At 34.5% G+C, this 13,800-nt stretch overlaps 1 protein-coding gene across 1 annotated transcript; it reads left to right on the top strand.

The window, feature by feature from the left end:
- The first annotated feature begins 1,092 nt into the window (after positions 1-1,092).
- LOC121254397 (mitochondrial import receptor subunit TOM40-1-like) lies at positions 1,093-12,417 on the top strand. Its single transcript, XM_041154421.1, has 11 exons — positions 1,093-1,423; positions 1,837-1,918; positions 2,023-2,122; positions 2,569-2,664; positions 2,805-2,855; positions 5,873-5,938; positions 7,658-7,759; positions 9,336-9,404; positions 9,485-9,568; positions 11,850-11,945; positions 12,094-12,417. Exons 1-11 carry the CDS (start codon positions 1,288-1,290, stop codon positions 12,148-12,150), a joined length of 939 nt encoding a protein of 312 aa, XP_041010355.1. The 5' UTR covers positions 1,093-1,287; the 3' UTR covers positions 12,151-12,417.
- Positions 12,418-13,800: the final 1,383 nt, after the last annotated feature.

The raw sequence follows: 13,800 nt of genomic DNA, 5'->3' as shown, positions 1-13,800 counted from the left end.
AAACTCATGAAGACATGCACAAGATTCCCAAAAGGAGTTACCAAATTTTTGGATACGTCTATGGACTTCCTTGTCTGTTCACATGATTAGTTGGTCAGCAATATTAAAACACTGCAATAAATGGGTGAATTTTCTAACAAAGGAGATAGCTTAATGGGAAATAAACATCGACCAAATCTTCTAAGAATAATACTATCTACAAATCTTTTGTAAAAATGTGGGCACTATCGCTTTCACACTTTTTCTTACTTTTTTTTGGTGGAGTCCACTTATTTATAAAGAACTTATGCGAGACTTGTGCATTTATGATTTGTGTATATCATTTCTCATCTTCTAAAGAAGAGGGTAGCTAGATTTTCTTTTAGGCCAACATTTATTACAATTTGCGCTACAAGACTGAAGAATAAGTGAAGGTAAAATTAACACTCCCATTCATTACCTGATTGGCTGATTAACACCGTTCGTTAGTGTGAATGTGATTAATTACAATAAGGCCTCGTTTGATTACACATATTAGATGAGTTGATATGAAAGTTAAAAGTTAAATAAAATATTATTATAATGTTATTTTTTAATATTATTTTTGTTTTAAAATTTGAAAAAATTGAATTATTTATTGTAGTTTGTGTGAGAGTTTGAAAAAATTATAATAATTAGATAATATGATTTGTGTAATCAAACGACGACTCATGGTATAATTATCCACAGAAAAAATTTAAGGTGGTGATTGGCTCTTTTATACAAAAGAATAGAAAATAGTTTGAATTTCTTTTTCTTTTTTTAAAGTAGGCTAACCAAATGTGACCTTAATTGTCTTATTAATCTTAAATTTGACCCAAAAGAGTAAAAAATTATATGTGGAAATTTTTTTTTTCTATTTTTTTATGTGTGTGTGTGTTTTTTTTTTTAACTTTTCTTGATTTCCTTTAAAATGTTCTCTTGTAGGCAATACATATACAAAATTTTGACTAAATAGAAATAATAACCCTGACAATGTGCATTTCTCTATTTTTTTTCTTTTTTTTTTTTTTTTTTATTTCAGTAATATATCCACTTTAAAATGTGTGGTAATGAAATGGATCGGGTTATGGGTATGCATAAATAGGAAACGGGCTTTGAGTCCTCTCCATTTCCGACCCCAAACCCAACAGGAGCCCTCCCACAACCCCTCCCTAGGGTTTTAGAAAAAGTAGCTTTTCAGGATCTTAGATCCTCTGCGGGGTTTAGAGACAGACAGACGCTCTCCTCTCGGATTCAGATTTTTGTTTGATTACTTAATTGGATACAATGGCGACGGCCCTGAACGTTCCTCCAGCTACCATCCCCACTACGCTGCCGGAGATGAAGAAAGAGGAGGAGAAAGTGGATTACTTGAACCTCCCTTGTCCTATTCCCTACGAGGAGATCCACCGCGAAGCTCTCAGTTTGTCTCTATTTCTCTTTCTTTATCATTTTTTTTAACTTCAATCTCTCTATTTCTTAATTACTTTCTTGCTCTTGCCGTGCTTTGAATTTCAGTGGATGTCACCTTCCGCGGGTAGTTTTGGAAGATTTATTTGGTTTCGTATGAATTTGGAGCCGTTTAAGCAAATATTTTACTGTTTGGACGAATTGAATATCATTTTTTTTGGGAGAGGGGGGACTTCATGTTTATTTGTTTTTATGAATGAATTAAGATGGACTTAATCTTGTATTATGGTCGTTTATAATCAGGAGGCATAATCGTTAAATCTGTTGAATGGGCTTTATATTTTTCTTTGTTTTCGTTTTTACTCTTAACATATGCAAAGTGAGAGGGATATGGAGTTTGTTGACAATATGAATTTGTTTCGGCAGTGTCTTTGAAGCCAGAGTTATTTGAAGGAATGCGGTTTGATTTTACCAAAGGTCTCAATCAGAAGTTTTCACTAAGTCACAGGTAGCTTTGGCTTGCTCGTTTTGTTTTCAGTTTTCTGTGCACCTTTTCATTTTTTTTTAATATGTATTTTTTATGGTAACGGCTTATTTTTTACCACCAAGCAGTGTGTTCATGGGACCAATGGAGATTCCCTCACAATCTTCTGAAACAATCAAAATTCCTACTGCTCACTATGAATTTGGTGCCAACTTTATAGACCCAAAGGTAACTGATCTCATTTTTTTTTTTATAAGTAAAATAAGTATTATTAACAAGAATGGGCAACAACTGCCAGTTACAAAAAATTATGCCCTATTTATGAAGGCACGTTAGAAACTAAGAAATCGTGAAGTTCCATGCCATTAAAGTCCACAGCAATGGCCCAAGTACAAAGAGTCCTAAAAAAGAAAACTTTTAGCTCCGCCATCGATCTTTCCTTGTCCTCAAACGTCCTCTCATTTCTCTCCTGCCACAAGCACCACATGATACAAATAGGAATCATCTTCCAAATCGCTTTGATCTGGTGCACACCTCGGATAGATGTCCAACACGCCAATATATCCACCACGGATTCCGGCATCCCATGCTAGATCTCATATTCAAGGAAATTATTTATTTCATCATGGATTCTGATTAAAAACATGCTGTTGGCATGGATGTATTTTATGCAGTTGATGCTTTTCGGGAGAATTCTGACCGATGGGAGGCTCAATGCAAGACTGAAGGGTGATTTAACTGAAAATCTTTCTTTGAAGGCTAATGCTCAGGTAAAATTCCAGTGTCGGATGAGCTATTATTAACCTTTTCTCATATTTTTTTCCTCCTTTCAGAAAAAGAAAAAACAATCTCCGACAGCATCCCTTATAATGTCTAAGTCATTTGTTTATCTTTTCTTGTGCCCATCCAGCTTACAAATGAGCCACATATGTCACATGGCATGGTTTCTTTTGATTACAAGGTTAACTTCTCTTACTTAAGACATTCTTATATTTTTTCATTGTGCTGAATTGGCATATTCTTTATTTATTTAGTTTGTTTCCTGATATGCTGTATGAGTGTTTTAGACTGCAGTGGCACCTTATTCACCCAAAATGTCTGTTACCTGCAAAAGTACTAAGAGAGCTTGGGCTTTCTCATTTCCTGAAATTCATAGATGGGCATAAACTTATAGTAGAGCTTTTGTATACTTTTCATGAAAGGTTCATTAAGGGGTTAAAGATGCAGATTTTCTTGATTATGGTTAATGAAGTATTCAATTTAGCATGATCTTCCATGAAAAAGCTTTTAGCATGATGTTTATCTCAATTTATTTAGACTATTCATATAGATACCTAGTTTTGTCTTCTTCCAAGAAGCGATCAAAATATATTGGAAAAATGTTTGATGGTTATTGATTCCAATGGATACTGACTAGATATTCATGTGCTAATAATGAGGAAACTCTGCATTAAAGTGTCACGGGGTACACTCACTGTTCAAATAATGTTATCTTAACTTTTGTTTTACTTTGAGCTGTTCACACAAATGCACACATTGATATTCTAATAATTGGTAATTGAAGGTGTGAACTAATTTGATCAGTAAAGTATCTTGGCATCATACCAAAGGCTTAGGATCAAATACTGGATTCACTTAAGTTTGGGAAGTTTAAGGGTGGAGGGCTATTTCCCCTTGTGTAGTCCTGTAACACCCCCTTCATGTAGGTGAGGAGTGTTACGTACTTTTGTAATTATGCCCGATAAAGAGACAACTTGATAAAAAAATATCTCATTTATTGAAAAAATAATCTGGAAAAGATACAATAAACCGTCTTGAAAAATGTTCAAATAAAAATTCCCTTGTAGCAAGAAAATTTAAAGCTGTTATTTTTATGTAAAAACACTTATTAACTAGCATGAAAATCCCTTGAAACATGATCTATTGCCTATGCCTGGTCGTATGCTCGTCAACACTTATCTTTTTGACCTGAACATCTAAAAAACTTAAAAAAGCATACAAACAACCAAAAAGAGTCGAATGCTCAATAAGTAGTACATTGTATAGTAAGCATAATAAATATAGAGTTTTCTTGAAAAGGTGCATACCATATACTCATACTAAAATAAACATGTAACATGTACTATGTATAACTCATTAAACTTGTCTTTACCTTTCTTTGATGGTCAGTACACCTTAACCCCTGTGTGCAGAGTTGTGCACTAGTTCCACTGCCTATGGCCACAAGGGAAATTGCTTAGCTTATCATAATATACTTTGGTGGACCACGCTTAGGTCCATGGCTTGCACATCCACCCACAACTGCATTGGTACCGTGCATCTCTTATAGACATTCTTAAAGCTTCTTTCATAACTTGTTTTTTATCTTTCTTACCATGTGCATGTAGAACACGTAATGACAACTCATCGTGATCATAAATGATAACATATCGTGATGCATGTAAGACCCGTAATAACATTACATTCAAAAATCACTTTCATCATAACTTGATACATAAAAAGGGGCTTTCAATAAAGGGCCATGCATACATAATACTTTACGAACATTGTTTACCATACAATACACATGGGTGCGATAAGGCTACTTACCTCTTTGCTTCTATTGATAACAAACACGTCAATAATTACCTACTTGAAGTTGCTGAAAAGGGGTTGGACTTGATAGGTGAGACTGGTTTTTTGAATCTCACAAAATTGCAGCAACTTTCCTAGGGTTTTCTTTAAAAAGATCAAGCAAGAACCTCAAGAAAACAAGGCTGACATCTTCCTTGGTATTTGCAGTAGTTATCTAGGTTTTGGGATTGGTTTTCTTGAAGAACATCACATGGGTTTGCTATAAAAACTTTCCAGACTCACAGCAGCCTCTGTTTTTCTAGTTTTTAGTCCGTACAGTCCTTTTAATGAGACCTGAAAAACCTAGTAACTCATAGTTTTTTAAAAAAGAGTTTAGTCGAGGTGCGCGCAAGCTGGCCCGGACACCCTCGGTTATCACCAAAAAAAAAAAAAAAATGTTTAAAAAAGAGTTCTATGTAATGGCTAGGAGTTATGGGGAAATATGTTTCTAATCCTTGGATCCATTTAGGAGTCAGCTGATTTCTACTTCTCCAGATCTGGAACAGCTCAAATCCTATATCAAAAGAGTCGTAGCAGGCTGTAACAGACTCCTATTAGTGCAAGAATTCTTCTAAAACAACCTAAGTGGGTATAGCCTTCATCTAGAGGGTTTCTTGGCACCTAATCTGGTTCTAACTTATCCAAAACGGGCTGGTTTCCAATTATCACAAATTTAACTGCCAAAAATCAAATGGGCTTTAGCTAGAAAATACTTGGGCTTATCCGCCTATATAATTGCCTAATGGGCCGAACCTACTCCATTTTGAATCTAGGTCCATAATTTCATATCCAATCCTAGCTCCTCAATACTAGATCCTTAAATAATACGTACTGGCTAATGGGCCCGATAAAATAATCTTCCTTCTAGCCTTAACAAAATTGGGCCCATGATCCAAACTTATAAAATCTTTATCCAAGCCTATAAATTTTGGTTCTGGATGTTACAAGTTCATTCTTTAGAGAGAGAGAGAAAAGGAAAAGAACAATGACTGATAATGGACTTTCTTTAAGAATTTAGGAGGAATTTTCCTCTTGGTTGTTAGGATAGGTGGTGAAGGGAGCAGGTAAAGTTGGTGTAGTCATAGGGTTAAATATTTTTAGACCAAGATGAGTACTGCCCCTGATCTCTAAACTCAAAAGACACTGCCTCCCTGTATAGGAACAAGATTGAGGGTGATTTTGGATTAAAGACCTCCTAATTGTGTGTAACTTACTAATATAAAAATTAGAACTTACTTGCAAACAATATCCTTTATCCTTTATGCATCTTTGAATCAGGTACTTTTGAAGCTCCCCCAAATTTGTTGATCTTGGATTGAAAATTTGGGATCTTTCAATTTGTTCAACCCCTTGTGTTCTGTGCAGGGCAAAGACTACAGGACCCAGTTTCAACTGGGAAATGGTGCCTTATTTGGAGCAAATTATATTCAGGTATAAGATCTTCTGGAATCATGTGATATTTTTATTTTTTTATTGTAAAAAACCTTTTTGTGATGGATGGAGTATGATCAATTTTTAAAAAATCGCATGTCCTGTGTACTTGGGCTATGCCTATTTTTATCCTCAATAGCATCCTTGTTTGAATAATTCTATTTGAAGGCCTTTACATCACACACCATCCACATGGCATAATTTGATTTGTAAGATGAATTTTAAAATTTGAATCTTACAAATCAAATTATGCCATATGGAGGGTGTGGTGCAAAGGCCTTCAATTAGCACTTCTTGTCATTAGTGGCATATTGTATAGAATTTCTTGATCTATGGAAAGGCCAGCCTGAACTAAAATGATCCGTGCAAGATATCCCTTACTGCTGAAATGAGGATACGGAATTTGCAAATATTTCGCTATCCTATTGAGAGATCATTCTTGGTCCTCCCCAAAATGGTTCCTGCAAAAGATCGCTCCACCTAAAATCTTGTCAATCATACAGAGGCAGGTCACATAATTGACATTTAACCGACCTAATCCAACATGCTTAGAATGTTATACACATCCTTTCAAGTTTAACGGTGTCTGACCTTCATTAATTGGGTGTATTTTGTTCCTTTATTTTCAAATTTGAATTGTTTTAATTTGTTTCAAATCTTGTTTTTTATAAGTGATGAGAATTTAATTTATTAGTGCTAATAAAATCTCTGCTACCTATCAAACCATTTGTGTCATTGATCTGTAGGTTAATTAACTAAGGTTCAAACAACAACAAAGTTGTCTTTATTGTAAAACCTATGACATTTGGTTTCCCAATTTAGGAAAGTATCTGATTTGTTTGTACCAGTTTGTAAAAAATATTGAACATATACGAATGTAGAAACTTGTGTGTTTTTTTGTCTAATCTAGACGAATTGAGTTGTCCTAGTTTGCATTGGGTTTTATGTGTATGGAAGCCCATGCTTCTGCTTTATGGAAGCCCATGCTTCTGCTTTTGCATGCTCCTCCAATTTGTTGACGAAAAAATTAGATACTCAAACTTTTTCCTTTTTATTTCTTCTGGATATAACAAACTTGTAAGAAAGAAAGGACTATCATTTAAAGGTCAGGGCAGTGGAATGCTGATCTATATACTATTGTCATGATCCTCCCGGAACAACCACATAATACACATGTATACTTACAGGCTACTGAGAATATGCTTGGGGAAAAAAGGTTATATTATTTTCTCGACATTGAGTTATAAACTTTTTGCCAATTTACGTTTGTGATTTTCAATTTAGCAGCTTCGTAGTTTGTTAATTGTGGTGGTTTACTGTTCTGTGAATTCAATTCAAATAAGAAAAAATAATTTATTTTTGAACAATATAATACCATTATTTTCTTATTGACCTTACCTAAAAAAAATTATTTTATTATTGACTTTGATTCTAGGCATTGCAGATATGCTGTATGCTATTGTTTGTAATTGATCTGCTTTTGAGAGTGGATAGAGCTCTCGTACACTTCCTGTGTACTGGGGTAACACCCCTTTTCATCATCAATAAGATATATATCTTACTCAAAAAGTAATTGATACGCTTTTTTTCATACTTATAAAAAAAGGTAATTGATATGCTTTTGTGATTCTCTTTTTATTGCCACTCATAAATCTCTCATAGTGAGAGTGAGAGAAAGTGAAGACACAGTATTTTACTGAATGAACTTAATTTTTTCAGAGTGTGACCCCCCATTTGTCTTTTGGTGGTGAAGTATTTTGGGCTGGTCAGCATCGGAAGTCTGGTATTGGTTATGCTGCTCGATACAACACAGACAAGATGGTATGCTCGCTACAGTTTGTTTTGTCAGTCTTTTGTTTTGAAATGTGCAGATTCTTGACGTATTTATAGTAATTTAGTTATCTTGCTATTTTAAGATTACTTTGCTGCTCTTTTCTCCCTGAGTAAGAGTTAATTCCTTCTTGTTTATGTTGGAAAATTCTTTACAATAAAATGTCATAATTGCTGACTTGCCTAAAGAGGTATAAGATTGCATGGAGAACCCTTTGGGTCAAGTTTTGGTGTAAAACCAAAAGGGTTCAGTACCCAAAATAGTTCATGGGATTTGCATGATTATCTTTTTGCTCATACGTTTCCAATTTTATCATTTTGCTGTTGGGTTTGTAATTTTTTTCCATAAGAATACTTATAAAAAATCTCTATACAAATAAAATTCATCTTATAAAAAAAAAATCTCTATAAGAATCCTGTGTCAGACTTTTTTTAATTGACATGTAGCGATATGCCACCACAACATGAGAAAAAGATAAAAAAAATATTTAAAAAATAAAGATGTAAAAACATAAAAATTATTTTTCAAAAATTAAAAGAAATAAAAAAAATCTGCAAAATTAATTTTGAAAAGGTAAATTTAGAAACCAAGAAATACAATTTTTAAGGTTTTTATTTTTTTTATATATTTTTAAATGATTTATGTTATATACTAATTTTTATATTTTGTTAAAGGTTTTTTTTATTGTTATATTATTTTTTTGCCACGTGACATGTCAATCCAGATTTTTATTAAATTATCTATTAGAAATCTGACAGGATTATTATTGAAAAAATTTACTAACCCAATGTGCGAAATGATAAAATCTGAAACCCTAGAAGAAAAAAATAATCGTGCAAAACCCGAAGACCCTTTTTGTACTTAATCCAAACAAAAAATTATGTGACTTCAGATGTATTGTAATGATATGCATTATTAAAGGGTTGGTAATCTTACTTTATCGTGGATTCTTTGAAACTGTTGTTTTCAACCTTTCCTTGCTGATCTGTGGTATTTGGGGCTTTTTTTCTTAATTCTGAAACTACAGTTTCCCAGTAGCTGCCTAGATTTTCGAGTTACTTCAGCAGGCTAAGTTTCTTGTTTTCCTTTCCTTTCCTTTTTTTTGGGTGGGGAAATGTGGAGCTTCTTTATTCCCATATTCTGGCATGGAAAATTCATGTGCTGTAGTGGGAATATATAAACAAAAGCTGCGGTAAATACATTTTATTTTTCTACAGGCATCTATAGCCAGAAAACTCTTGTTGTAGGGATGACTTCATTATTTAACTCACATTCTTGTTCATACTTGTTTGTGACGACATGTTTGTATGTACATTGTTGCTTGATGGCCAAACATTTTTCATTTCTTACAATCTATTCCATAGTGCTCTATTCTACCTACTTTTTATTCGTTTGTCCTAATGAGCTTTATAAGTGGGGGTAAAATTCTTTTAGCATTTCTTTCAGAAAATATTTTTTTTTTATAATTTGTATAACTGGGGAATGTGGAGAAAAGTTTGTTCCTTCTGGGGGCAGCAGATTAAGTTCTGGATTTTTCCTGGGTCGTATTTACCAATTTACCTGCAGGTTGCCACAGGGCAAGTTGCTAGTACAGGATTGGTTGCTCTGAGCTATGTTCAGAAGGTATCTGAGAAGGTGAGTAAAAATTTAGCTGTAGAGGAATGTGTTGTTATTGTTGCCAAGTTTTATTTCTTACAGAGTTTTCTTTCTTTTAGGTTTCTCTAGCCTCAGATTTGATGTACAACTACATGTCAAAAGATGTCACGGCAAGTTTTGGTTATGATTACATCCTTCGACAGGTAGTTTCATCTCTTGTGAAAATGCTCTGACATCCTGGAGTTGGTATTGTCCTTCATTTATTGATTAGATGTATTATATTCCATGTGTTTGGTTATCGAATAGGAATCATATTACCATTAAGATGTGAGAACTAAGGCTAACAGATTTATTCAGCTTCCACTTTATAATGGATATTTTTCATGTCAGTATGACTTTAGGCCTAGTTCATGGGCTAGTTATAGAAGTTCTCAAACCAAATTGCTCTTAATTGTGATTATGGACTCATAGTATATATTTGCTTAGTATGCTTTACTTAGGTGGATACAAATACCACTATACCATGCAGGTACTATATCAAGTATATTACTATTTAATATATAATTGTATTTAGGTTCTCTCCCACTCTGCACCAATATTGGATAAGCCTTGATGGTGAGAGTTTTTGTATTTGGGTGGTTTTGGATGGTTTTCTGGTAGTTGTCCCTAACAATGGTTGGCACGATTGTTTTGCTTGGTGGTGGCCTGGTAGTCATTGGCCCAGGCATAATTGTAGTAGAATAGTTAAAAGGTGAGGAAGCCAAATGGGTAAATAACAATGAGTTAATGACTACAATAATGAAGTCTTTTTCTTTATTAGAAAAGTAACAATAAAATGGTAGAAGAGTTAAGTGTAGGAAAGTTAAAGAGTACATGGACTGGGAAATCAATAACCACTATAAGATGAAAAGTTTCTTTTCCCTCTATTGAATTAGTATAAATGGCAGGAAACCTTCCATATTCAAACCTTTTTTTCAAGCTTAATGTCAAAGAATCGAGTAGGTTTATTGTGGTAATAAAGACAATACGATGAAATGTCTTTTTTGCATGTGAAGGGGTTGGGATAGGTCAATTAAATAAAATGAAAAATAAAATAAAATAATGAGGTAGCTCAATAGAATACAGAGAAGATGCTTCGAAAATTGTAGTGGATAGATTTTGACCGAACTTAAGCTCTTTGGGACATTTTTTTAATTCTCCACCAAATAATTGAAACTAATTGAGATTTTTTAAAAATGTTTTGATGCAAAATGTTTTATTATATTCATCATTTTATGGAAAATAAACACTACATAAATTTCTCTTGATTTACAAGATTTTTTCTTTTGTTTTTTTTATAAGAAAGATTATATTAATAAGAATAGGCATAGTCCAAATACACGGGGGATATACAAGAGTTAACACCTAGTTAGGGGAAGAAATAGAAACAAGAAAATCATGAAAATCGAGGCCATTGAAATCTACAGCTAATAAAGTTTTAACAAAGAACATTCTAATCTCCTCCAATGAGCACTCCTTATCTTCAAAAGTCAGATCATTTCGCCTCCATAGGCACCAAGTTTCACTTCTTTCATAGGCTTTGGAAAAAACTAATAGACCGATCAAGAAAATTCTGGGCAATCCTATGGTCTGGAATAGGTTACATTGATTCTATTCAGGCTGTATGGTTGGCAAATCAAGTGGTTTCAGAAATTTGTCAGTGTTTTACTAGATTCAAGTTCAGATTCATAAAGAAATGTACCTATAGATTACATTTAAACTAATGATAGAATAACTAACTATGGCATGTACCTGGCTTCGCCTATTTAAAAATTCTTATTTACTGATAAAAAAAAAAAAAAAAGAATAAATAACTATGGCACGTGTATGGTAGTTTTGACAAATTCTTGTCCATTCTATAAGAGGGTAGCAATGCCACTATCTGTATAGATCAGTGCCTGGCTAATGAGTTTCTCTGGGATCTAGGTTAGTTTATATGACTTTGGTTAAATCAAGAGAGAGATTATTGCCTCGTTTCTATTGCAAGACACATCCACTCCAGGCAACTTGAGTTTTTCCATATTTAACTTTTCGTGAACGAGACATACTGGAAGAAGTTTGTATGAGTCCATTCGGTTGTGTAATGGGGAGGAGAACATCCCCTGGAAGCCTTCATTCAGACACAGGAAGAGGTTGGGAACCCTCTATTCATCTCTCAGAGAGTTTTTAATTGGCTAATTGTAAACAATGATAGTTATTCCTTCCTATAGAAGAGAGCTCGGTATGCTTTCTGCTTAAAAAAGGTGAAGTCCATAACCCCAAAACTTAGAAAGCGCAAAGTACATGGGATGTATACAAGTTTGGTCGTAGTTATTGCAATAGGAAAAACGTTAAAATATTGCGTTGGAAGTTCTTGTCAGAAATATATTCTGTGAATGATAATCTGGATTCTGTGCCTTAACTCGAGTCATCATTCTGCTTGACTAATTGATATGGTTCTAACAGTGCCGCCTTAGAGGGAAGATTGATTCCAATGGCTGTGCATCTGCCTTTCTCGAGGAACGATTGAATATGGGGCTAAATTTTATTCTTTCGTCGGAGGTGAGGAACAATTGTTACTGCTTTTTCCTTACCTGCACATCAAGCTAACGTGCTTATATGGGGTCCTACAATGCCTAGAAATTATAAATCATCCGCTTATACCTGCCTGCATATTGACAATTTTTCGGAATGATTGTCTATCTTGCAGCTAGATCACAGGAAGAAAGATTATAAATTTGGGTTTGGGCTGACAGTTGGCGAGTAGATTCGAGCAAAACTTGGTGCTGCTTTATATCCTCATTTGTCCGTGGCAACCTTGCGGGCTCTTGCTTTGTTTCTCCTATTGTCGCAGATCATAGAATCAGTTTTGTACTACTTCTATTTCAGGCAAAGTTCTTGTGGGGTAGCTTCAGATGCTGCCACAATTCAAGAGATCATCATATTGATTGATTTGGAGTTGCACTCTTTGTTACCCTTTAGGTCTTCAGAATGAGATCGAATAACGAACATGAAGATATTTTAGCACTTTTAATAACGTGCTTATTTTGATTCTTTATTTTTCTTGCTCGGGATATGGAAAAACATGAAGAATCTAAGGTATTGATGAGTTATCATAAACTGAAAACAACCTCGATACATCAGAATGAATACAATCCGAAACAAAACCTGAGATTATCAAGGTTTTCTTGAGACAAATTCCTGTAGAATCTAAGGTATTCAAATTGTTTGAGCAAGGTAGTCGATGGATTCGCTTGACTTTGGAGATGTCCTCGGTGAACTAGTTTATTAGAGCCTTGGAGGAGTGCTTGACTGGAGATAAAATGGAGTTTTTTGCAACCTCACGGGATGATAATAGAAGCTACATTGCACAAAGAGGTTCCAATGCACAAGGTCGATATAAAGCATTGGTGGAATATGGAGGTGGTACCAGAAGGAATTTTGTTTTCAAACCTGAAGAAATGAATGGTGGGAAAATATGGTGGTTGCACTGAGGGAAGCTTATGGAAGCTTGGAAAATGGCAGACAGATTGGTTTGTTAAGAGCTCAAAGTCCTACCTAGAAAGTGTTGATGAATGCTCTACCTAACTCTGCGTAAAGTGTTGATGAATGCTCTACCTAACTCCTACGCAGAGGTGGTTCAGTCATCGAGGCTTGATGCCGAAAGTGATGAAATGGAAATATGTGCTTAGGGAAATACAACAGCTGCGGTACTACGGGTGATGGGCAATTCTGAGTTTTTGAAATCAAAGGAGGTGTTGTTGCGGAGGAAGGACGAAGACGTAAGCCACCTGCTCAAACCTGCAAAAGTTACATCGAAATGGTAAGAAGCCCCCTGACCGAAAGAAGTCACACTGAGAGATCTGAAGATCTTTCCTCTCTTAAACAAGATATTATTTTATTTTTATGAATAAGAAATTATTTTTGGGACAAGTAGCAAGACAAAACCCAGTACACATGAAGTATATAAAAACTTAACCTAGTTACAAGTCAGGAACTAGAAAAAGATACAAGTAAATCATAGACACTAGTTCCATTAAACACATTTGCTGAAACCCATAGAAATAAGGTATTAAAGAAGAAACGTCTAAGTTCATCCACCAAGCATTACTTATCTTCAAAGCATCGGTCATTTCTCTCATTCCAAATACATCACATAAGGCATAAAGGGATCATATTCCAAACAACAGCAATTTGGGCCACCCTCCTTGACAATGCTCAAGCCATTCCACTTCTATTAAATACTTCATACCATAACATCCTAGTCACCTCACAATGTTTAAATGATCTCTCAATACACAAGATTTCTTATATAAGAAGCACAAATTCAAAACAATTCATCCAAGCTTCCTGAGATTTTCCAAAGTTCAAATCTTTTCAAAAAAAGTAAACCAGCTAAAGAATGCAACCTTTGAAG

The sequence above is a fragment of the Juglans microcarpa x Juglans regia genome, chromosome 1D (assembly GCF_004785595.1).
Source record: "Juglans microcarpa x Juglans regia isolate MS1-56 chromosome 1D, Jm3101_v1.0, whole genome shotgun sequence".
In the NCBI taxonomy this organism is placed as follows: Eukaryota; Viridiplantae; Streptophyta; class Magnoliopsida; order Fagales; family Juglandaceae; genus Juglans; species Juglans microcarpa x Juglans regia.
Note: the sequence above shows the minus strand (reverse complement) of the source record. Positions and strands in the feature narration are given on the sequence as shown.

Excerpts from the sequence above, each read along its gene's own strand:
- LOC121254397 (XM_041154421.1), top strand. The coding sequence starts at position 1,288 with ATGGCGACGGCCCTGAACGTTCCTCCAGCTACCATCCCCACTACGCTG. Across the intron at positions 2,665-2,804 it reads CTTTGAAGGCTAATGCTCAG|CTTACAAATGAGCCACATAT; the intron begins GTAAAATTCCAG and ends GTGCCCATCCAG. Across the intron at positions 2,856-5,872 it reads TGGTTTCTTTTGATTACAAG|GGCAAAGACTACAGGACCCA; the intron begins GTTAACTTCTCT and ends TGTTCTGTGCAG.